The 26,408-nt window shown below is 34.7% G+C and overlaps 1 protein-coding gene across 2 annotated transcripts in view; it reads left to right on the forward strand.

Moving 5' to 3' along the window:
- The window catches only part of LOC145978645 (N-acetylated-alpha-linked acidic dipeptidase 2-like), a 211,601-nt gene that overhangs the window by 114,100 nt on the left and 71,093 nt on the right, over positions 1-26,408 (forward strand). For both annotated transcript variants that reach the window (XM_083111401.1, XM_083111402.1), the window contains 8 exons: positions 860-979; positions 2,276-2,358; positions 11,943-12,071; positions 18,325-18,413; positions 21,840-21,930; positions 22,724-22,865; positions 24,908-25,024; positions 25,418-25,499. In XM_083111401.1, the coding sequence (XP_082967527.1) occupies positions 860-979; positions 2,276-2,358; positions 11,943-12,071; positions 18,325-18,413; positions 21,840-21,930; positions 22,724-22,865; positions 24,908-25,024; positions 25,418-25,499 (853 nt within the window). The remainder of the gene's footprint in view (positions 1-859; positions 980-2,275; positions 2,359-11,942; positions 12,072-18,324; positions 18,414-21,839; positions 21,931-22,723; positions 22,866-24,907; positions 25,025-25,417; positions 25,500-26,408) is intronic.

Consider the following 26,408-nt stretch of genomic DNA (forward strand, 5'->3'; position numbering starts at 1 on the left):
CTATTTCCTTGTAAAAGAATCTCCACCTTGCTCTTTCATATTGACGTCCATAGCACCTTAAGCGTAACCGGATGTTCGAGGGGGACCAGACGAGTGCGCATGCTCCGCAGTAGCTCCGCCTTTAACACCGTCTGTATATGCAAAAGGTATTATGTATAATGGACATGAAAATGGAATCACGTCCGATTGTATTGGTCAGGCTACAGCCAGGCTCCCACTCCCAGGTGCTGTCCCACTACTGCTCGACACGAGGGCTTTTGGCTGCTCGGTCTCCCGCCTGGCCCAGTACGCCCTTCCTCAGCCAACCTGGTCACCCGAGGCTCCCCTCAGGAAACCATATTGATGCCGAGCTTAGTGCTGACGCCCAGTCAACATGGGGCACTACACTGCACGACTCCCGACCTCAAACCATCCGATGATCCCGGCCTCCAGGAAGCTGGATTACAGGAGCACGCCACGACTCCCAGCCGACAACCAGTTTTTTAGATTCACAGCATACGTTACGTCAGGTTAGGTATTTAGGTGATGCCATTTCCACGTATATTTCCAGCCCGATTAGAAATTTGTGAGTATAATTTCTGTTAAAGCGTATTGTATGTATATACCAACAAGGACGCATGGTTTCCTTATATTTGGACTTTGGCTGAGAATGGTGATTTTATGAATTAGTTAGACTATATATTATTCTGCTTAGTGTTGGAATCAGACAATATGCAAACGTGAATTCATTCTATGAGTATTATTCCTTTTTTGCAGTATGTGAATTTCACCTTGATGGTAAGTTTTTCTGTATGTGAAAAAATTACTATGATGTTTTGCACATATGATTTTGAATTTCATTATGTAACCTGTTCTGCAGATCGCTATGTTATTCAAGGAAATCATAGAGATGCATGGGGTTATGGTGCCGTTGATCCTTCGAGTGGAACTGCACAGCTTTTGGAAACTGTTCGTGTTCTGGGACAGCTAAAGAAGGAAGGCGAGTTCTTTGTTTTATTAATATCGAAATCATTATTACCGAAGGTTTATTTTTTTACTGTGAATTGTAGTATATCGCCCAGGCAGTTTTAGGCCTTTATGTGTAGAGATTAGTTAAGACTTGACCTATACTTTTTAAGAATTTTAAGAACTTTTTTTCAAATAGTTATAATCTGAAGCACATTCCATAGGTAATCGAAATCGAATATAACATCCCCAGGAAGCGCTGAATGTCAACACAGTATTACTGTCAGTGCCAGGCTCCCGTCAGCTATGTGGTCTAGATTGTTTCATCTGGCATCCGTGCAGTGGCTACCTCCACAAGGGAAGGGCCCTACAATGTACTTGCTTGGTACTCTGGAGGTTTTGCATAATCTCATAAATTCAACAGATAATGATTCTCATGTGGTTGAAGGGAGCACTGAATAGAAAGATCCCTCTTTCTTTTTCTGTCAGTGTACTTGCAATACTAAAGTTGGATCCGAACCAGTGAGCCCCCACCAGGTATCAAACATGGGAACTCTTGATTAGAAAGCGACGGCATTACCACGACACCACAGTGACAGAGATTTGCAACCATAGACGGGATGAAGCATGCAGAGGGAGAAATTTTCTCTCACCCCCGTCAAACGCCATTCTGCATATATATATATATAAGAGTAACTGGGAGTTTGTTTCTGATGGTGTCTGATTGTTTCTTATGAATCAAATAATTTATGAATATGCCAATGAGAAATTCCAAAACCTGTGAAAATAGACATACCTCTAGAAACAAATCAGTTCGTAAGTTTAAGAATCTGCTGTGTGTGTTTTGTGTAAGGATGATTTATTAAGTGATATATTATTAGGTTTGTGACTTTTTACTTGTTTTCCCAACCACAAAAATTGGGGTTAATCTATAGCTTTCCTGAGTTAGCTAAGGGTAAAGGAGAGAGAAATGTTTTCTTGTAAATCAAGCAACTTCATTTGGATATGATTCATAAACTACAGTTCTGCATGAATAAATACAATACATTGAGGCCTAATATGAATAATTGTGAAACAAGTAACATTTAACTACCAACCATAGCTTTCCTGACTTCTAACTTTTTTGAGATATGTATAAAAATGAAGGGAGTTATTGTAAGATAGGTGTACATGCATGAAGAATTTTCGAACAACCGTACGTCTAAGCTTTGATGTCCACTGCCTATAATATCAACATGAATTAGTTGTGAAATGAACTTAACACCTCGCTGTTTTAATGACTAAGTACAAAAATAAGTTGTGACAATACAAACATTTAATTTTCTTACAGGATGGCGCCCAAGACGAACTCTTGTATTTTGTAGCTGGGGAGCTGAAGAGTATGCACTTATTGGATCTACGGAATGGGTAGAAGTAAGTACTGTTCACACTTGACTACAGATTGCATTCTCAGTGAAGAAAGTAGGATATCTCATATCAGCTGAAGCATGGGGAATTATTGCATTCATACTTTGGAATGATGTTTATGAGGAACATGCTTGTGAGTAAATAAAAAATATGCCATGGCCAGAGTAGAATCAGATTTATATTCTGAAACACAACTGATGAAGTATTTTAATTACAAGATAAATGGCTGGAAATATTACATATTTGATAAAAACTGGATGTGTGGGATGTAGGAAGGCAGGATGATGAAGAGATGTTACGTATTTATCTAAAGAAACTACAGCAATGGAAAGTGTTTCTCTTCAAATGCTCTTTAATAAACATAAATAAACCTACAACTACTTCACGGAAGGGGAAACTGGACCAGTCTTTTCTTATCTCTTATACTCAATAGTTTTTGATGTTTAGTTTCAGGCTTCAAGGAGGGCATCCTCCCCTTGTAACCCATCCATACTTTTAACTGTAACAAATTGAAGAGCTTATTTCCAAATTATCATGCATCATCATGTTGCTATGAAGTTTCTTCAGGTTGTCATAATATTGTTTATTTCGATAATATAAATCTCACTGAAAACACTTGGAGATTATTTTCCCAGTAATGTATCAGGGCACCTATCTACATGTCGCTTATTTTTATCTAAATATGCATTTCACATTAATTGCAACTAAAATGCAGAACACAGAAAGTAATGCTACTGCTTGTTTTTATAAACACAATACTTTTACTAACCTTACAATGGTCCTATTTGTATCATTCAAACAAATTGTAGACTTATTTATGCCTCACCAGAATTCACACTTAAATTTGACCTCAAATCATCCACATACTATCTCCAGGTTACATAAGGTTGATATCAACAATGGGGTAACAATGAAACGTGCTTTCAGAAGCCAATGGGCATTGTTATAGAATTTCTTACATAACGAATTAGGAAAATTAGAAAAAAGAAACAAATGATAAATTAATTTGAATAACAATAGCACTTATTGATACTCCATGAATTAGTAGACCTAGTGAAAACTTTCCTGCATCTTGAATCTAAAATTATTAATAAACCCATAATTATTCAAACAGTGGTACCATCCCACACCCCCACAAGGGAACCCTTTGTGTTAGTCTTGTTTCATTGACATCTATTGTCACAGCTATTTGTGCATTTATTGGACATTGTGAAGAGTTGAAAAGCATACGAAGAACTGCTTCTTCTTCCAGAAGACGTGAACAAGACTGGCTCTAGGTGGGTGAGGGGCCTGGGTCATACAATATACGATCGGCCTATAACCAAAATTTTTCCAGACCTCTATAAAAACAGAGATTTTTGTTTCTTAGTGTAAAGTACATGTAACCTATATAACATCATTACAATTAGTAAACAATGAATATATTTATTTCGTATTGTTACCTAAGAACAATTAGCACAACAGGTTGAAGGTAGAAAGCAAGAATTAATAAATTTTAAATTAGTGCTTCATTTCATTGCCATGTGCCACTGGTTCGACCTTCATTACATTTAATTACAAAACTGAGTGTGTTTGACATCAAACTATCATATTACCTATTAAAGTGGTAATTCTTAATCGTACCCAATAACATTCTCTGTCATAACTTTCTTTTGCTTACTTTTGATTGAATTTTGATGCTGCAGTGAATTACATTGTTTCACTTAAAATAAAATTTTCACTTCAGGCTTTCATTCTGTAATTAAACGAAGAGTGCACATTAACTATTGGGTCATTCCACATCAAATCAACACAAAAAACGAAGATTTTGTCACCCACTATCTCAGATTTCAATGAAATTTGGTATATACACCCTTCCCTTATGGTTGAAAGAAACACCCTAATTTTTTTTCATTCTATCTCAAACGGTTTTCATTTTACATCACTTCGAAATGTCATTAAATCTGGTTGTCTATCACTCTTGAGACTCTCGACACAAGATACCCTTGCTTACATTTTTTCCCCAAACTTTCCCCTGTTGTAACTTTGTTATCTATGGAATATCATTCTCAATTTTTTTACAGGCACCTCTCATTGAGTACACTTTATGCTGTAAAAAGAGATGGGTCCAAAATTTTGAAAAGAAATGAAAATTGAGCATTTTCAAAGAGAAACCAGTAACAAGAGCTCAAATATTTTCTGCTAAAACTTTGGATGTATATGATTCCTCTATAAAAAATATAGCTCTGATATTACATTACTTCCCTACTAAAAAGAACCTTTAACATTGATTTCTCTTCAAAATTAAATATCAGTTTTGGTCCTCAATTTGAGCCATTTGCATTAGAGATGGTGGTGAAAATAGGTACATAACATAAAATGTAGCTTGAAATGTACTGAAAACAATGTATTTTAGCAGTGTTTGGAAAGTTACTTTTTTAAAGGTAACTAGTTACATTTACAGTTACTTGATTAAGAAAGTAACAGAGTTACAGTTACTCATTTTAAAAAGTAACTCAGTTACTTGTACCGTAACTTTCTGCTGGAAATTTTCTTGCAAATAAATTATACGCAATCAATAATCACTAATTGCATTAAAATAATATGTGAATATGTTTTATTTATGTTTCTGGTACATAATATAAGTATTCATATATTTATATTATCAGTGTTGTACATAAGAAATTTCCATTGGGAGGAGGGGAATTCTACTAATTGTATGGAAACAGTATGGGATAGAGATTTTATACCATCTAACATACCCGTTTCTCACTTTCTTATGGGCACATATATGAGATTGATTAATTTAATTGGGTTATTTTACGTAGCTTTTCTACCATTTTTGGCTAATCACGATGATGAGGATAAAGGATATGAAAAATCGATGAAGTGACACTCACAAAGAACACTCATGACCAGTCGGGATTCGAACCCGAGATGTTGAAGAACTTGAATGCTATGAAATTATATTTTCACGGAGTGGGGAAGGATATGTGTATAAAGAGTATTACAGAGAGAAAATAAATTTAAAGTGCCTGAAAACTGTAATTATACGTTATCAATGAAGCTGAGAATGACATTTCAAACTTACTCCTACAATCCTCCCAGAGACGATTACATAAACAAGTATGTGTATTGGCTACGTTCTTCATCTTTGTTGGTTCGTCACATGAGTGTTGCAATTGCCACACTGTTCTTAGAGAATGAGTTCATAAGGGAATAATGCACTCACATCAAGAATTCAATGAAGGCTATCTTCCGCTTACTATTATTGTTCCACTCATTCATTCAGATATAGAAATTCTTCAGTGAGTCACGTGACAACTTTCACATTCGTTGTGATGTTATTTTGAGACAAATTCAATAGACAGAGAAAAGGGAAGAGGAGGTTACCCTTGACCATCACTTTAGGGGTGATGCCTTGAGGCTGCTACTGTATTCCCCAAATACAGCTTTCAACTGTCTGACAGGAAAGTGTGACAAAAAATAAGCCAAACCGTCAATAATTTATGACACAATAACAATTTAAGTTTCATAAAGTAACTGTTGAAACGTTACTTTTTTTTAAAAAAAAGTATAACTCTGTTACAGTTACAGTTACTTAATTATAAAAGTAACTAGTTACAGTTACATTTCTTCAAAAATTAACTGTTACTTGTAACTGAGTTACTTCTAACTAGTTACTTCCAAACATGGATTTTAACCCAACTTTCTATCATTTTTCTTAGCTGAGTTACTATAATTATCGCAACTGTTTGCAAAGGCCAAAAATGCTGCAAGTCATGAAACAAAAATGGCCGCCATTTTGAAACGAAGTCAAGTTGAGAAAAACGATGCCTGTTTTGAACTACCCTTGGATAGGAGTTAGAACAACAAAAAAAAAATTTTAAAAAAAATGGTCGTGCGACCAGTGCTGGACCATTTCACCCTGAAATTTTCTACAATGCCAAAAAAACGTAAAATTTTCGGTACATGGAGTAAAAAAAACAAATTTTATTCTTTGTAGAGAAAGAGCATGTATTTGCAATGATTTTCAAGATCCAAGTTTTTTGGTTCAATCATGCCCACATGCTGAAAATTCAGGTTTTTGTTATCTAGTTTTCCAACACAAAAATTAGGCTACAAGCCCATTATTAGTCTTTTTTGAGACTTTTATAAAATTTACTGAGTGCTAACGAATTTTTTCTGAAATCCTCATTATTTCATTGAGCCTTGTGTAAAATTTTAAAGAGGTCTGATCATTTTTAAGGAGAAAAAAATAAAATCTAAGCAAGGGTATCTTGTGTCGAGGGTCTCAAGAGTGACAGACAACACAGATTTAATGATACTATTTCGAAGTGATGTAAAATGAAAACCGTTTGAGATAGAGTGAAAGAATATAGGGGGTTTCTTTCAACTAGAAAAAAATAAAATCTATGCAAGGGTATCTTGTGTCGAGGGTCTCAAGAGTGACAGACAACACAGATTTAATGATAATATTTCGAAGTGATGTAAAATGAAAACCGTTTGAGATAGAGTGAAAGAATATAGGGGGTTTCTTTCAACTATAAGGGAAAGGTATATACTAAATTTAATGAAAATCTGAGATGGTGGGTGACATGACCTCGTTGAATTGGCATGAAATGACCCTATTTTTGCTTGAAATATTTGAACTTGCTTTTTATGTAGAAATTTGCTTAATTGGTAGCTCCAGCATTCAATAAACTTGTAATATATCATACATAAAGAATTATTTCAATCTGGCCCAGTGCCTGCGGCAATTAAAAATTCAAGTGGCACCTCCCAAGAGCTGGCTCTACAAGTGCACATTCTTGGTAATGACTGCTATCAGTGATAAAAATATTGAGCCCTCAGTTTACGCGCTTGTAAAATTGTACTCCATGGGAGGAAAAAATTCAAATATACCTCATTGGAAATCTTCAAGTATCTACTTTTTAATAAGCATTATCTCAAAATTAATCTTAACTTGGTTATCTTACTATAATAAAAGAATTACTGAAAAGTGTATTTTTTCTTCCAATTTTCACGAACGGGGAACTTAACACCATACAGTTCATAATCGACTGTACATATAATTTTAAGATTTTGTGTACTTGAAGTTTGATTATTTCTGCACCTCTGTAGAAAAAATGAAATGCATATTTTTACTAGATGCTTAAAAAATTGGCGTTTTAGGGAAACGTGCAAACTTGAAATACATAATTACAAATTTAATGAAATTGCAGAAAACTGTTGATATAACGCAGAAGTTTGGCGTGTGTACCTCAAATATGGTTCCAGATATTAATTATTCATTCGCACTCATAATATAGTAAACGGGTGCATGACGTATGCCCGGGTGCAGCCAATCTCAGACTCCGCAGGTTGCAGGTGACTTCCACAGCATTGCCGTTACACTGCACTTCGCTTTGAGAGAGCGCAAGCACGTTCCATGTAGCCGATCCATAGTATTGTCACAGCATAAAATAATAAATGAAATATTTCTCATATTGCAAATGGAGTACTGCTGTACTGCAGTTTTTTTTTTTGGGTGGGTGTGATATCTTCTAGCTGTTAACTTCATATGAACGTTGTCTCCTTCGATACCCGGTGGAGGTACATAGTGGTTCGGACCCCACGTTAAACTGTAAGTCCAGTCCCGATTAGCCTACCTGTGCATAAAGTGAACTTAAAGAAAGAGAAAACAACTTCACTCAGCTTTATATGAACGTCATTTTTCTAATATTATTTTATGTCTTACATTTAAACAGATATATTGAGTGCATCAATGTTCGATGAGAGATCCAGTCTTCTCTTTATACAATAATAATGCACATGCTGTGTACAGCGATTTCATAAGCAAGGGAAACGGAGCGAGGTGCATACTAGTGATAGCAACACATAAAAATTATATTGAAAAAATTGCGCATTTGAAGCCTTCACGCCAACTAACATTTTAAAATATATTTCGAGCAAAAACGCATGTAAATTGTGTTTATCTCGCAAAATTCACTTGAGCATTGTATCGAGTAGTGGTGGTGTGTTCAGCATTTAACGTGTTGCTATAAATTCCACCTGAAATATTGCTTTTATATTTTGGTTTTTTACACAGCTGCAACTGTTGTAATACTGTTGTAATAAGCAAGGAGTTGTGGGTTTAGTTAGAGAGACAGAAGGACTAAAATCTAATAAATTTTCAATAAATATAATGAGTGAAAGGTAAAGTATAAAATGCTGTTCATAATGGATTCTGTTGAACTGGATAATTAAAATAAAAGTTGCATATCTTTCTTCTCATCACATCTTCCAAAAACTCGCCCAATAAAATATTGGGTCGATGCAAGTTTTTGTTGTTCCCTTTTTCTTTACATACCTTTTTCACTGTGCTCACGTAACCCCCAAACACTCCGCCGTGCACTTGACACCTTGGCTTATGTTGTGAGATGCGCCAATATTTCTCCTGGCAGAAATATCTCTTGGCATTGACTATCATTTCTTTTGCACCACTATGATATTACTGTCTTGATATTATCATGCAACAAAAAAAATCACTTTACAGGACCTCTATCACTCAATACTGTGCGTACGAACAAACAAGCAAACTTGTGAGAGACCGACTGCCTGGACAGAATGCACGGAAGAATTATTATGGCCATGTTGGTGTTCAGGCAATATTCATGGCAGGAATGTAAACACAGAAGTGACAAATGAAACTCTTGGCATCTCTACAATGCTTTCCTTTGTGCAACACATTGTTTCGGCTCATTTCCCATGTCAAAGCTTCTTGGACGCAAAGTTTAAAGGGCAATGGAAACGCTTGGCAACAAAGCTCACTTGCTCTGCATGCATTCATAGCAACGATGTGAATCGCACGGGGACTGGTTGCCAAGAAAACAATTCCCTCTGTTGTTTTCATTTTGCACAGTGTGAAAGAATGAGATATGGAAATTTGATTTTTTTTCCACGGCCATCATTTTGATATGCATTTCATGACCATTGCACTTACCATTTCTGAGATTGCAACATCATAATTAATCATTAATTGTGGCTGTTCTACAGCTGATAGTACCATTATATTTGACTGAGATATTTCCACATAACCAAGCTTCAATCACAAAAAAAATCATATTTTTACGACTGTTTTACACGAAGCTACACACAATTGAATTCGACTGACGTAAAAATTACACGAAAAACTACACTTTTACAAACACTTTTGTCTGAATAGAAAAGAGACAGAGTTAAAATCACTTTGTCTTGCTTTTGTCTAAAAGCAGACACTTGCAGCTTTCCAATGAGATATATTTGACTTTTTTCCTCCTAAGGAGTACAGTTTTACAAGCACGTAAACCTAGGGCTCAATATTTTTGTCATGGATAGTAGTTACTGTTTGGAAGAGCGAATGCAACACATGCATTAATATAAGGTTTGATTTCAAAAGTTCTGAAACATAAGTAATTGATATTAGTAGTAACCCAAACTACTCTGATTAATTTGGAATGTGAAAACTAACTTAGTTAATATGCAGATAAGATAGTTATGCATTGATAACAAAGCCATAATAATTAAGTAATGCATTAAAGAAAGGAACAATTTATTATGTAAGTGGCCTTTTAAATTAAACTTAGAGTAGCCTAACTCGTAGGCACAGTGCTGTTGGGGAGTCAGATACATGTCATGCATTTTTCTTTCCCCTTGTTTTTTTAATATGAGAATGGTATTACAAGTTTGTATTCAGAACAAAACAGTGCTTGTAATATTTTAAGTTTTAGATTAAGAAAGAAGCCAAAAATTCAGAATAATACACATTGTGTGGCTGATGTTTGTTGAAAACATTATGTACTTTACATCAAAATAAGTAATGAATGTACATTTAACACATATTGAACAATCAAGATTAAAGATATAAGAAATGGGAATAAATTCAGGGGGAAAATGTAGACACTAAAAGTTTTGCTTGCATGCTTCGGTATTAGCAAACTACTTCACAATATGTTGAACATTTAGCCATTCAGTTTGCTTTGCCTGTGCTCACTGTGTAAAATAGATAAGTTTGGCATTTGCTGAGAAATACTATTCCACAGATACTTTTTTTATTAACCTAAGTTTTTCGAAAATTATAAGGGGACAGTTAGTGCTGTTAGCTTCAATTATGTAAGTAATTGACTTGAATATATTACTGCAAAGTCACTGGCACACTTTGAAGCTTGTTTGCTGAAAAATCAAGGAGCTCCATAAGGGACAAAGAATCGAAAAACTCTTGGTAACTTTATTCATGGTTTGCATTTGGTGGTTTAACTGTGACAAATGCAGTCAACATTAGGAACGAAGACAGTCACACAAAACTTATCTTCAAAGACATTCAGTCTCCTGTTGGATGTTAATTCATCGAAATGTGATTTTGCATATCTCATTCTTCTTATGGGAAACACCTGTGGAATACCCCATTCGCTTCATAATGACTTCTCCTCTGTAACAATCCATCACACTTCTATTCCTGCATCAGATAAAAGAAAGTCTTCAGCTTGTTTTGAGCTTGTTGATAGGTTGGTGTTGGCACCCTGGAAAGACTTTGAAGATGCATGTCATGTAAAGGTCTCATAATGTGATCAAATTTCATCTTTATTTAATGTGATACAAAAATAGAAACGAGCATTCTTCATTAGTATTTTCTTTAAAGAAAGAATGTTGGATGGGGGTCCCAGGTGTGATGCACCGTTTGCACCATCGATTTTTATGGCACTGAGTGGGTCTCATGAAACCGATGAAAATATTTGCTTCACAAACAAATAACAATGATATATAATAATGGTGACACCAAATGATATGACTGCTCAGCTTGATTATATTATTAATTCCAAATAGCCATTATTCTTTGGGTTCGAACATGAAAAAAGTAAAGTAAAAATAATATCAACCCATACTGCTGCTATTAACAACATTATAGCGTTTAGTGTAAATTGACATATATCTCAAATATACAATTTTGAGAATAATAATAATAATAAAAAATAACAGAACCTTGTGGTTCCAAAGTGATGTCATTCCACTCTAAGAATTGCAAGTTCTCTGATTATATTGCTCCAGGATATCTGCTTATTACACTGATATATTTACAATTACAAACAGAGTTACATAAAAAAGTAAAAGTAAAGTGCTCCACTTTGCTTTGCACCATGCCATGAAGGTGTATACAGGGTGTGGAGTTAGGGCACACTTTCTTGATGAGGTGAGGGTGATGTGATCAGCAACATGCCTCTGGCTGCCTTTACCCCCAGAGTTTAATCCAGGTACTCACTTTATATGATGGTGGGTGGGCACCAGAGCCCCTTGAACAGGTGGAAAAAATCCCAGTTCTTCCCCACTGGGGATCGTACCTGGGTCTCTTGATTGGTAGTCAGAGTCCCTAACGAGTTACATATGAAAAATTATATTTTCTTTTAGTAATTAAACCTCATTTTCATTTTTTTCTTGCTTTCTGAAATGTTGTATGGTAAATATAAGGCCACTTTGCAATAAGCTCTTCAATTGATTTTTGTGGTGAGATTTTTTTTTAAAAGACATTAAATTTAAAACTTTTATGCATGATAGTTTTTTGGAAGGCAAATGGTATTGATTATGTTTCTGAACAGGAGCATGGCAAGAAACTGTCTGAACGAGCTGTTGCCTACATTAACACTGACACCTGTGTAGCTGGCACCTCGCTGGAACCATCTGCCTCTCCTCTCCTAAAAGATATGTTTGTGGATGCCACTAGAATGGTAAGTAGAGTTGAAATCAATTATAATTGATGTTCATTTAAAAATTTATTGGGTAATACCTTGCCCTGAAGCAGTTTATTTTGGAGTGTAGGTGCTTACTATGAAAAGAAAGTTTAAGTGGCACATGCAGGGCTCGAAGTGAAGGTTGGGTACTGGAAAATGGTCCACCCCCCAAGTAAGTGACATTCCAGGATTTTGGAAAGGGGGTTACATATACTTCTTTTAGTAGCAGCCCTCATTTTTCCATCATTTTGTCCCTTTGACATTCTATTTTTTTTAAGGAATACTGGGCGAACTGAGGGGGGATTATGACTCTCACCAACACCCCCCTTGAGCATGCCACTTTCCCAGTGTGATACTTCAAAAAATTTCCAGTGAGGCTGAGGTTCCAATAACTATTCTTGAAACATCAGTATATTATATAAATTGCACATAGTCCACCAGAGAGTAATATATATATATATATATATATATATATATATATATATATATATATATAAAAATCAAATAAGGTAAAAGGAAACACTCACCGGACAGTAGGAAATTTTGAATTTTCCTACTGTCCGGTGAGTGTTTCCTTTTACCTTATTTGATTTTTACTTAGCCCTTTTGGCCCTCCTTGCTTTTATCCATTATATATATATATATATATATATATATATATATATATATATATATATATATATATATATATATATGTATGTATGTATGTATGTATGTATGTATATATCAACAAGAGTAGGAAAATCCCTCTCATCCCCCTTCAAATATTACCCCTCAGGTAGCAAAATTTATGAAATTCATCCAACCAGCTGTCTTATTGTCACCATGTTAAACTATTGGAGCATCTCCCTAGCTATTCCCAAGCCTTCAGTGAACAACCTTTCCACCCCCGCCCATCAGTTTTCACTTCAACTGTTGGGTTCATGTTAGCATGAATGTTCATAATGAACATTTAGTATGTGTGTTTGTGGATAAGTATATTTTGTACAATTATGCAAGATCCATCTAAAATATACTCAATCTTGTTTTTCTTCAAATGAATGTAACGTTGATAGGGTGGAAACAGCATGCACAGTGATGCAGATAACCTTGCAGCATATGCCTGTATTTTGGGAGTCTTGCTGGGTGTAACGTTGCTAGTGTGTGAGACGGTGCAGTTTATGCTTGCTACATTTCCATTTGGGTCATGGTCAGGCACGTAGCTAGAATTGATCTCCAGGGGGGGGGGCTCATGGGTTATCAGGGGGGCTTTATAGACCAAGTCCATTTTCGAAAGTTTAACAGTATTAAATGATGGTAATGTGTGTGTGGAGGGGGTGGGGGGTGTTCAAGTTAATCATACAAGAAAAATACACAATATTCAATCATAGTGCCTACAGTACATTCCACCCCTGCCTGAGGCAATACAACTCCCCTTCGTTCCCAAAAATTGGGAGCTGGTGACCTTTCATGCAGATGTGGAAGGGGCAGAGAAGGTAGATAAAGAATTTCCCTGAAAAAATAACATTTTAAAGCCCAGAGAATCTTCTACCTATACTTTGGCTCATAAACAAGATGAATGAATGTAATAGCTGCTGTCTGTATTTTCACTTTTCACTGAAAACAAATTATACAAAAAATAGTTTTATCTAATGAGCTAATGTCTAGGGGGCTGATGGCAGTGCCAGGAGGGGCTGAGGCTCCCCCCCCCCCCAGCACCTGCTTGGCTACGGGTCTGGGCGAGATGATGGAACATGTGGTGCAGCAATACAAATTTTGCCAGAAGCTTGGAGATAAGCAAGCAGAAATAATTCGCAAAGTTCAACAGGCATTTGGTGACAATGGCATTGCGGTTTGACCAAATAAAATAATATTACAACCAGTTCACAAATTGCTGCATGTTGGTGGAGAGCTCCCAGTGTTCCAAGAGGCCATCAAATACTGTACACAGAAGTTGTTGCGAAAGCACAACGTAAATATGAAACATTGTCATTTGAGGCAAGAAAATTTGCTAGCGACATTGGTATCAAAGATTCTGTGTATGAATTGTAAAGAGATATTTATTCACAGGGCAGCAGCAAAATGTGTGTAGAAGCAGCTTTTGCATGACATGCTTGAGCCAGCTAGCATACTCCAAGTTCCTACATATCATGATAAATGGGAATGAAACTTATGCAGTTTTCACATGCTTTGTCATCTCAGCCCAAATGCAAATGTGTCAAGCATGCACTTCACCTCCTCATGCACCAATTGCCTATCAGTGACTTCTGTACTTGGAAAGCCCACAAAAAATGAGGCATGAGAATGAAGAGTGATATTTTTACCATCCTAATGCACAACATACAAAGCTTAACTCCCAAAATAGCAGAACTCGAAGTATTGATCAACACGATCGACCCGGAACCAGATGTAATATGCTTAACAGAACATTGGCTCAACAGTGAAAATATAAAACTTTTGAAAATTAGTAATTATAAAATAATTAGCGGTTTTTTTAGAGTGACATACCAACGAGGTGGTTCTCTAATTTTAGTAAAAAACTCTCTGCTGCCACATGCTAGACTACCTAACAAACTGTGTAACGAGTCCTCGGAATTAAATTTTGAATGTGCTGCTGTTACAATAGATAATTTGAACCTTGTCATACTTTCGGTCTACCGAAGCCAATTAGGGTCTTTAGAAATATTTCTTGAACGTCTTGAAAATGTGCTAAATAACATACCAAATATTCATAAGAAAAAAGTATTAGTTTGTGGAGATTTCAATGTTGATTTTCTAAAAGACTGCCCTGAGCGAAACCGTTTGTTGACACTAACTTTATCGTATAATATTAACTATTTAATTAAAAAACCTACCAGAATAACATCTAATTCCGAAACTGCAATTGACAATGTTCTTACAAATCTCGATCACGGTGACATCTCATATGACATTAAGAACGGTCTCTCTGATCACACGTGCCAAATAATGCACGTAAAAACTACACGTGTTACCAAACAACCTGTTATGCATGAAAATAGAATATATAGTCAAAGAAATATGTACAAATTTAAATCTTTGATAGAAATAGAATCTTGGAGCCAAATATATGTAAGTCAAATAGACAGTGATGAAAAGTTCACAATTTTTACAAATACACTCTACAATATTTTTGACAATGCTTTCCCCAAAAGAAAAATACAAGCCAAAACTGGAAGGAGAAAACAATGGATAACACGAGAGGTAAAACAATATAGCAAAATAAAAAGATCCCTAATAAGTCAAAGTCAACGCACTCCCATAAATAAATCTGTAAATAAATTTTACATAAATTACTATAAAAAACAAATAAGAGATGCCAAACAAAAATATTATGCGAACAAAATTGTGTCTTCAAACAACAAAAGCAAAGCAATGTGGGACGTTGTAAATGAAAATACTGTAATGAAAGAGAGAAAAACAAATAACAATATAAAATTATGCACAAATGATATTGAAATAGACGATCCATTTGTAGTGTGTGAAACATTTAATAAATACTTCACCGAATTAGGAGATAACTTAGTAACAAATATAAATAATGCAAAAAACCCATTGCAACTTTTGTGTAACTCTAAACCGCGCACTCTAGAAAGCATGTTTTTAACACCAACCACAACAAATGAAATATCGAAAGAGATATGTAATTTAAAAGACTCAAAGGCTGTAGGAGACGAATTTCCAATCAGAGTAATAAAAGAAATCAAGGAGTTGTTAGCACCCATTTTAGAATATCTCTTTAATGAATGTATCGCGAATGGTATCTTTCCCACTAAGCTAAAAATAGCAAAAGTCAACCCAGTATTTAAAAATGGAAGTAAAAACATGGTTCAAAATTACAGACCAATTTCATTACTACCTGTGCTAAGCAAAATTCTAGAAAACTTACTAAAACGCCGCCTTCTACAGTTCCTTAATAAACACAACATACTATCAAAAGAACAACATGGATTTATTGAAAATAAAAGCACAGTAAGTGCAACACATACATTAATCGAAAACATCTTGCAAGGTATAAACGATAAAAAATTAGTTCTCGGAATATTTTACGACTTGACAAAAGCCTTTGATTTAGTAAACCACAAAATATTAATTTCTAAAATGGAACACTATGGGATAAGGGGTAACGCGCTTGAAATTATGAAATCATACTTATCAAACAGAATGCAATGTGTTGAAATTAGCCACGAAAGAGAAGGAAACGTAAGAAAATACAAATCCACTCTAAAGACATTAAAATATGGAGTTCCCCAAGGATCAATATTAGGCCCACTACTTTTTCTTTTGTACATAAATGATTTACCATTTAATATACAGAATACAAAGATTTTGTTGTACGCAGACGATACTAGCGCAATAATAAAGGGAAATGATGTGAACGAGTTAGAAGCCAACATTGAAAAAACAATGGAAGAAATGAAATCTTGGTTTGACAGTAATAAATTACTATTGAATGAACAGAAAACAAATTACGTGCTATTTCACACAAAACAAAACAATAAAATTAAAGATGTAGTAAAGAATAGCCATCTTCCAATAATATTAGTTAGAGAAACAAAATTTTTAGGAGTTACTATAAATGAAAATCTAAATTGGTCAAACCACGTAAAAATACTTGTTAAAAAACTAAATTCCAAAATATTTGCACTGCGGTTATTAAAACAAACACTTCAAACAAATTCACTAATTCAGGTATATTATGCAATGTTTCATTCACTAATAAATTATGCAATAGAATTTTGGGGGAACTCACCGGCAAGTTTAGAAGCATTTAGAAAACAAAAGCAAGCCATTAGGATTATAGCAGGTATAAAGCCTAGCGAATCGTGCAAAACGTTGTTTAAGAAATTTAAAATATTAACCCTCCCTTCTCTGTACATATATGAAATGTCATTATATGCCAGAAAAAATATTGCGCTGCGAAGTTCAATAGAACACACATATGACACCCGAAATAAACAGCTCTTAAAGCCATACTTCACCAGGCTAACATTAGTTCAAGAAGGACCCCAACAGATGGCAATTAAAATATTCAACCATTTACCAAATGATATAAAAGCAGAAAGTATGACAAGTTTCAAAAATAAATTAAAGAAACTATTAGTTAATAAGGAATATTATAGTGTTAGTGAATATCTAGATTGTAAATTATAGAAAATTTGTAATTATATATTTTTCTTTTATATGAACTGTACTGAACCCTCCAAATACCAATGTATATGGTTTATATGGAGTAATAAAATTGAAATTGAAATTGAATTGAAAATTGATTCCCCCCCTTTTACTGTGCAAAGTGTTGCCACTCATCATCACTACTTTCTTCAGGAGAAAATAGCCTCCCCGATGGTGCAGTAGTAGCGTCGTCGCCTTGTAATCAAGGGGTCCCGGGTTCGATTCAAGGTGGAGGCACATAGTGGTTCGGATCCCACTTTAAACTGAAGGTCCAGTCCCGAGTAGCCTTACTGTGCATAAGGTGGACTTAAAAACAACAACTCAACTCAACTTCAGGAGAAAATAAAGTATGTTACTTTTTAGGCAGACCTCCTCTATGTATTATGTTAATAAACACCGAGATCTACATACAAGCATTACCCATCTGTGGATTCTATTATTGATTTATTGATTGAATTGCTTTATTTTACTTCGCTTCTTGTGCCACTTTTGGCTAATTTGCGAGGATGAGGATGAGTGATGATATGATGAAATTGATGAATGGACACTCACAAACATCCATGCCCAGGCCAGGATTTGAACCCGGGACCCCTGGCGTCGTAGCATGATGTGCTAACCACTTTGCCAAGGGGCCCGGCATGGGGATTCTATGAGTTGTTCCTCGAGATGATGCCAGTAATATGGCCTCTCAATACAGGCAACTTACTCTTACTGTGTCTCTACTATTGTTTGTTGGGTATTCGGAAGTTTGTTGTAAATTATATGGTTTACTGTTATCACATGGAACCATAGTTATTTGCACTCTAATCTATCTTTTATTTTATTTTGATTGCATTAGCATGTTAGATGCATACAGTGATACATATGGCATCTCATATGAAAATAACATGTAAAAGAATTGTAGAGAGTGTCTTCCTTGAGAATTAACAACTGCTAGTACCTATTGAGACTTTTATAGGCTGAACATACTACTAGTTTTCAAAAGTTGGTAAGTTGGTAAGTTAACCTTTATATCTCACAATCAGAACTTTTGACATCACATATGGGGATCCTGTTTCAAATGCATACTGTGATATTACAGATAAAGTCACCATTAGATGAGGAAGCAACACTATATGCATCATGGAAGTCACAGATAAAAACAGAGGACTTAATAAATGATGAACCACCGTAAGTATATTCGCTGATATACTCATATAAATCAATGAATGTTTATGCACTCTTGACGAATTCTATTTTTTCGAACATAAAATCATTAAAGTCAACCACGATCGATCATACCTTACCTGGATTTAGATCTAGGTTTTGTAGTTTTTTAAGTACAACTCCAATAACTACTATCTACTAACAACTGCCAATCTATAATACTCACCTACTAGATGAAGGAAGTTACATAGCATTAGAAACAATGAGTTGACAAGTAGGGTTTAAAATTGCTTGCTGCTTCAATACCATACACTGATATTTGTGAAGATTTGAATTTATTATAAGGTCAAAAGGATCCAGGTTTTTTATATTCAGAATTTTTGGATAAGTTATGGAGTCCATATCCATATGTAGAAGAGACACGTGCCTTAGGGTTTATCTCCTAGTATTGGATTTTGGAAATTGGACAACTACGAATGCTTCATATTTATGTGTTACCATTCTCATATCATTCAGTAATGAGATAAAGCATTGCAACAAACTAAAATGTTTTATTTAAATAAATATTATTTAATGAACTTAAAATTAATGGTTTCCTTTTACCCTTTGCACTGATTTTTATTGTGTTCTGGAGTACCTTAATGGTCCAATATGAGACCCCCATTAATTAAAGACTTACCTGAAGATTTAATTAGTTCTAGTAAATGGTTGTTTGCTGATGATCTAAAATTCTACAAATAAATTGAGGATTGGGTTTGTCTACAAAAGAGGATAAATAGATATGGTGCTCATACAATGATCATTTCATAAATGTAGGAAAATGCAAATTCCAATATATAAAATAAATAACATCATTATTAGAAAATCGGTAATGGCGAGAGATCTAGAAATATATTTTGACTCCCGCTTAAAATTAACTAACCATATTAATAGGATAGTAAAGTGATACCAATACTTGTTGGGTTTGTAACTAGAATGGCTATAAGCTTAACAATATTCTTACCCTGAAGATATTTTAGAATATTTTAGTGCATATGAAATTTGTATTTGAGTTTTGAGTTTTTGTTTTAAGTCCACTTTTATGCACAGATAGACTAATTGGGAGTGGGCCTACAGTGGGATTCGAACCACTCCACCAGGTCAGGGCTCTAGTTAGAGAGGGATGGTATCAGGTGGAGCAAGCTCACCCTCAGTCAGCAGTTTGCCCACCCTGGAATTTATAAATCGATGCACAACAGTGTTCTTACATCCTACCAGAGGCATGGCATGCATGTAACCAGTATTACCTTAGGTAAGAGCAAAATGTAAGGAATTAAAAAGTTGTTTCAACAAAGTAACAACATTTTTAAATATGTTAACCAATGGCATTGCCGTCGAGTAGATATTGCAGAGGACATTTTTTTCTGCAGCCAACAGAAGCAAAGAGGGAGGCCGTTTCTGCTACCCTGAAGAGGTAACAAGGGGAGAGGGTACCAATGCAAGGGGAGAGTAGGGGATGACTTTGGGATAGTGCGCTATGGGGTTATTCATGTGCCGGTTCAGGAGCCCAGTTACCAGTCATGCCTGCTGGTAAAGGCCAGTGTTGCCACATTGGATTGGCAGAAATGAGCTATATCACACCTAAAATGGGGATACTATTTCTCTGAAGCAACTAGAGCTAGACTGCAATGCCAAGGCTGGATTGAGCTACAAGTGAGACCGGTCAGATAATAGACGATAATATAGTTCCTTGATGCAATTCGTGATTTGGAAAAAACTTGATCCAAAATACTAAGTTGGCAACAGTAGTACATACAGCTGGAGTTTCCCTCCACAATTTGACTGTCGCTGGAGGAGCAGAATTCTGTTGTCTGCTCACTGACTGGACAAACGTCAAACTGACCCGAGAAATGTGTGGTTCTTCTTCTTCCCCTTTCCACCTTATTTGAAAAGAAACAAATGAAGAATTTACAAGGTTCGACCACCATTCATTGGATTTTCGTGGTAGCTGTCTCATGAGTGGTGGTTCTTGCTAGTAGAGTTTGTGGCTAAATCACTGAGCAGATTGCAAAAAAAGAATGAAATGAACAAAAATCTAGGTCGAAGGCATGTATTCTTTTTTTGGGAGGGAGGAGGTGTAGATGATAAATGTTTAGCAGAATAATTGTCATACTGATGGCCGTTTGGCTGGTAACACTTTTGAAAAAGTCAATCCATGCCACTACACCCTACATAATTTCCCCAATCTAAAAAAAAATAGTTGCCAATCTATCTCTAGAATTCTGTCTATGTCACTGATTTATGTCTATCAAATCGAACATTGAAATTCTGAAATATCCTATAAATTTATAATGACGGCAGTCAAAAAATATTTTGCTACTTTAATACTAACGAGTGGGGTATTCTTCCATGTTATCTGGTTTACAGCCAGTAAACGAACAATTTTTCATATAATGGAAATTACTGGAAAATTTGAAGTTGTTGGACTTCCGTTTTTGTTTTACTTGCATGCCTGCATTGGTGTTTTATTTCTATTATAACAAATTAATACATGAAAAATATGTACATTAAATAAGAATTGTTGTGATAAACTGGGTCAAATTTTCAGAAAACTCCACAGATAATACTGGAAGACGTTTTAATTTAATAGAAGATTCAGTATGTACAGACTTAATCCAAAAATAAGGGCAGTCCTTTACATGCTGCTTTGAAAAATGTTTAATGGCAACTTTGTTCTTCTCTATGTTCTATGTATCATGCAGTTAAAAATATGTGTTCCAAATAGCAAGGAATGATGCAAAATTGAAATCTCTTATGAGAGTAGAGCGAAAACACATATTATGAAAAGATCACCTATCTGGAGCATGAGTACTCTACAACATTATAGAAAAGAGTATTTCAAAAATATATATTGATATGTTTTTTTATGTAATTTATGAAATTTAAATAGCTGATAATGAAAACACTGTCAAATAACACTGGTTGAAGAATGTTACATAGCTTGTAAAGAACTTTATTTCTGATTGTATTATGAATCATCAATTGTAGTATGGACTCTTTATGAACATCAACCTGTTGAGTTAACTATAAATAAATAAATAGATTTTATATTTGATATTTGCATCTTGATTGATTAAATATTAGTACTAATAAGAAAAATTAATCAAGTTTAGAACTAATATTTTATTAGTACAAATTTAGCTATCATCCCTAAAGAAGCTATTGACTCTGATCAAACGCAAGTATCAAGTTAGGCATTCATTAGAAATGATGTTGAGAGTAATATTATACATACTGATATATTTACATCTTGAGGTTGATCTCCCATAGGATGTTTAGGAAGTCTTTGTTATTTATTAATTTGTGGTATGAAAGGAAATTATACAAGTAGCACTATTTAAGTAGTGATTCTATAACATAAAACTTTATTTCACCAATACTTTCTGATATTAGTTTCTTTTTCTTTACAAGGGTCTATGACTTGGGGTCCAGCAGTGATTATACAGCTTTTGCTTTTCAAATAGGAGTCCCATCTGTTGATTACTGGTTCACTCGAAATGAGGTATGGTTAGTATTCACCTGCATTGAAAGCTACAAATTGATGAAAAATTGAAAGAATATCCATTTAACAGTTTCAAAACACAAATTTTGTTTATTTTAGTCTTGTCTCACAGGCTATCACATCCATAGGAACATGTATTTTAAAATTAATACATCTGTATAAGCCATAAAGTTCAGTAGATAATTGAATATTTAAGCTAGGTTGATGTAATTTTTTGGGAGGGGGCAAATTTTCTCTCTCACAGACATGCATGTATGCATATGCATATGCGAGTGTGTAAATTTGCCTCCCCTTCACCAAAAACACAAGCTACATTTCTGGCTCAAACATTCTACAGCTTTTATACTTTATGCGCCAAAGTGATGTATCTTACACAGGATCAGGCAGGCCCACCAGGCCACTGGGCAAGATCCAGGTTCACCCTGGCTCAGGATGCCGACAAGATGCATACATTACCTGCCATTAAAACAGAGTCCAGTTCATACTATTATCTCTAAAACATTCTTTAATACACTTTTTTGATTATGATGAAATAACACTAAAATAATCAAGCTTGTTCTTTTATGTTAATAGATGGCAGCACAGGTTTATTAATGTCTGTTGGCTACATAAACCATTTCTGCATTTCATTTGCAGAAACAACTCACAGTTTAAATTTAACTTTTCTAAATGAATTACAGTTCATAATTACAGTTCAGAGGTCAGGAACCTCAGTAGATTGGCAGAACTAATTTTTATTAAGCGTGCTTAATAATTTGTTATGATAATTGAACAAGGAATATTTTCCTTTCAGTCTATGTACAACTTCAGCATTTACCCAGCATATCACACTGGTTTTGATACATTCCATTTAGTTGACAAGTTGATGGATCCAGATTTTTCCTATCATAAGACATGCAGCCAGATAGCATTGGTGCTTCTAATAAACTTGGCAGGTAAGTTTCATGTGTGTTATCAACCCATGCATAGAAATGTCACCTTAGAAAAATAATGGGAGAGTTAATAAAGATTTCAACAAAATGTAATGTTGTTATGATTTAAAATAATGTCGATTTCTTGATATTATATTTTGGTAGTTTAGAAAATACCTTATCTATGTCCACTTCATAGTTATATTAATTTTGTGGACTTGAGAATTTCTAAGTTTGATTCAGATGATGCATATTAAGGGTATGGGCAGGGTGGTATATGGAGGTGAGATAAATGGGGAGTTCCCACCTTTGGTTTCAGCACCCCATCCTCTGCTTCCCAATATTTTATCTTGCTGGGGAGGAGGGTACCATACAGAAATATATATAATGTATATTTGTAATCCCAGTGCTTCAAAGATAGTTATTAGAATCACCAACCCTTTCCCAGTGGAATTTTTTTCAAATACCATACAGGCTATGGAACAGTTTTCTGATTTCAAGTGCTGAGGGTAAGAGATAAGTTGAGAAAAATCTTTCCTTTGCAAATGATCTCTGATGCTTTTAGTTGCTTTTATATGATGATTTTTAACCATCCCTCATGGTGAAATGGTTACATAGTGTACCATAAAGTCGGAGGTTGTAGGCTTGAATTCTGAATACGGCATGGACATTTTGGATTTTAGATTCCTTCACTGATTTCACATCATTTTAAAGATGAGTGATGTAATATAACCTAAATTTCAAATTACAGGATGTTTTTAGCTCTCCGTTAGACACGTGGGGTACATGTGTCACCCATCTATATTCATTGTGAGATTGCAACACTCTGAACTATACTGCATATGGGTGCTCTTGTGTAGCTGAATGTTCTTTCTTTATCTTTGTTTTAAGTCCAGATGTGTTGTTCTGTTGTACTTCTAAGCTACGTAATATTATAAAGTTAATGTGAGTCGCATGCTTGGGTGACTAAAAAGGTAACATGAAAAATATCAAAACAAGAAAGACAGAGCACACAGCAGATTCAGATGTTATACGGAAGTGAGTTAGCGAGGAAGGGGTGGACACGTAGGTGTGTGTTATTGATGAAAGTGAACATGAAAGTGACCACACAACCAAAAGTTAACATGACACTGCTTCGGTTGTTACATATTTTGGCACGTGGGAGACAACTGTCTCCCAAGCATACGACTGACGTTAACTTTATAATATTACGTCATTTAGAAAGTGGATCAGAAAATTGCAGTTGATATCAGAAGACAGACAAAGAAAGAACATTCAGCAAGCATGTTTAGTATATTCACGATGCATTTCATTCCGTAAAGATAGCTAAAGGGTTAGGGGACAGGTGTACCCCATGCACCTTTGTAGGTTACAAAAAACCACGTGCCTAATGCAGTGTTAATGAAACTCATACTGAGTTCTGAAGAGTTCCGACTATATACAATTGAGAGCACTTCATTAATTAAAAAAGAAAAAATGTAAACATCATACCCAAATTTTAGATTCCTTTTTATGCTCCTTTCCCTTTTCTAACATTATATTTTTAAAACAATGCATTAAAGGAAATGATGCTTTCCTGTCGGGAAAATATTTCTGACAAGTTGCAAATTTACCAGGATTTTTTGAATTTTGAATTTAAAATTTTGGGAGCGTCAGCACTTAGGCTATTTTGCTCCCGTCACATTATACGGGGACCAGCCCCTTACCATTACAAATAACAACTCTAACGTTGCATAACTAAAACTCTTAAAATGTTCTGACTTCTATTAAAAGCTGAGGCTGTAAACGGGCACTCAGCACACACAAGGACAAAAAACAGGACAACACACACAAAATTATACTGGCCATAGTGCCAGTCGCCAGAGCCTCGTTAGTCTTTAGTCCAGGGTGCACTATGTGGAAGTGAGGATGACTTTTGGGCGCCTACGTGGAAGGTACCCCGTACACCCCAAATTTACCAGGAGTTTATGTTTGTGAAAGGTTTGGTTAAAATCTACTGGAATAAACATTATAATTTTGTTCAAGCACGACCCTTTCATACTCATTTCCACTTCCTTTATTTGCAGATTCTTCTTTGCTCCCATTCAATCCAATAAGATATAGTGAAGCAATGAAAAAAGATATTGAAAAATTGAAGTCGGGGAAAGCTGGAGAATTGTTACAAAGACTGAACATTTCACTTGGCAAGTTCTCTTTGAATTTACTAAATTTCCTAGAACAAAATTAAAATTAATGTTTGTAGCAATGTTAGTCAATGTTAACAGTACAATAAATATATTGTGAATATTACAAGGAGAGTTTGCATGTGCTTATCAAATTATTAAATATATATGAGACAAATCATGAAAAAGGAAGTAAGAAATCATGTTCATTTGCTTAGCTTCTTTAACAGAATTATTAATTCAAATGAACAGTGAGTGATTGTAACAAACATAGAATAATGCTTGCACACATAATTTTAAATGTAAAGCACAGTTTTATAATTCTTTTGTAATTTTGTTGTAGTTGCAGATGTTAATTTAAATATAGGCTATATTTCATGTTTTATTATTATTATTACTATTATTATTATTCAGGCATGCTGGAATCTTCAATTAAGAAATTCTCAAAGGCAGTGAATACCTGGGTAAATAATCTTCAAGTTGAAAATTTGAATGAGTAAGTGGATTTATTTACACTGTTATAGTAGAATCAGTTTTTAATTAAAAATGATGTTTAATTTCTAATTTGCAAATGTATAATTTCGCCCATACTTCCAACTTTGCCTAGCTTTCAACTTTAGCAGTTGATTGAAATATTTTTTCACATCAAATTATCACACTATAGATTTGGCAGTATGTTCTTCTCCAAATTATAAGCTTTGTGAGAAAGATATCCGTATTTCTAACCACATTGTTTGATATGGAACTAATATTGTAACATGTAGTATACTTAATTGGAACTGATAATATACATATACTACATGAACTTATATTACTTTTCTAAAAAAAATGGAGATGGTTTTTCTATAGATTCTTCATGGTATTTACAGAGTATTTAAGCTGTTTCTAGAATACATAAAAATGATTCTAATAACAACAGCAATGATATAAACATCATAAAATGTAAAAGTATATTATTGCAGTTATTCATTCAGACCAATCGTTGCTTTGCTCTATGTATGTTAATTCTGCATTATTATCTACATAGTAATACTCCTTTAAAAAAAAACACATTATAATCACTTTAATATATGGTGCAAAATCCTTGGAAGGAACTATAAAATAGGGGAAGGTGAGGCAATTGTGCACACATAACGACAATTATTCATGGTTGCTGAGCACATAATAGAGACATTTATGCAAACTTCAACAAATGCACTTTCTTCGTTCCAATACTTTTCCCTTTGAGGAAATATCGTTTTCTAGAAATATTGATTTCTTAAAATGTTCCACGAGCACAGTTATATACATAGGAGGGTAATTGTATGTATAGGCTTTGGTAATGGTACAATATCAAGACACTGGGTAGAAATTGTTTATCAGAAGCCAGCATGCAAGATGTTTATTTCTGCATAACATCACCTTC

Source organism: Lepisma saccharinum, chromosome 25 (genome assembly GCF_977018435.1).
Source record: "Lepisma saccharinum chromosome 25, izLepSacc3.1, whole genome shotgun sequence".
Lineage (NCBI taxonomy): Eukaryota > Metazoa > Arthropoda > Insecta > Zygentoma > Lepismatidae > Lepisma > Lepisma saccharinum.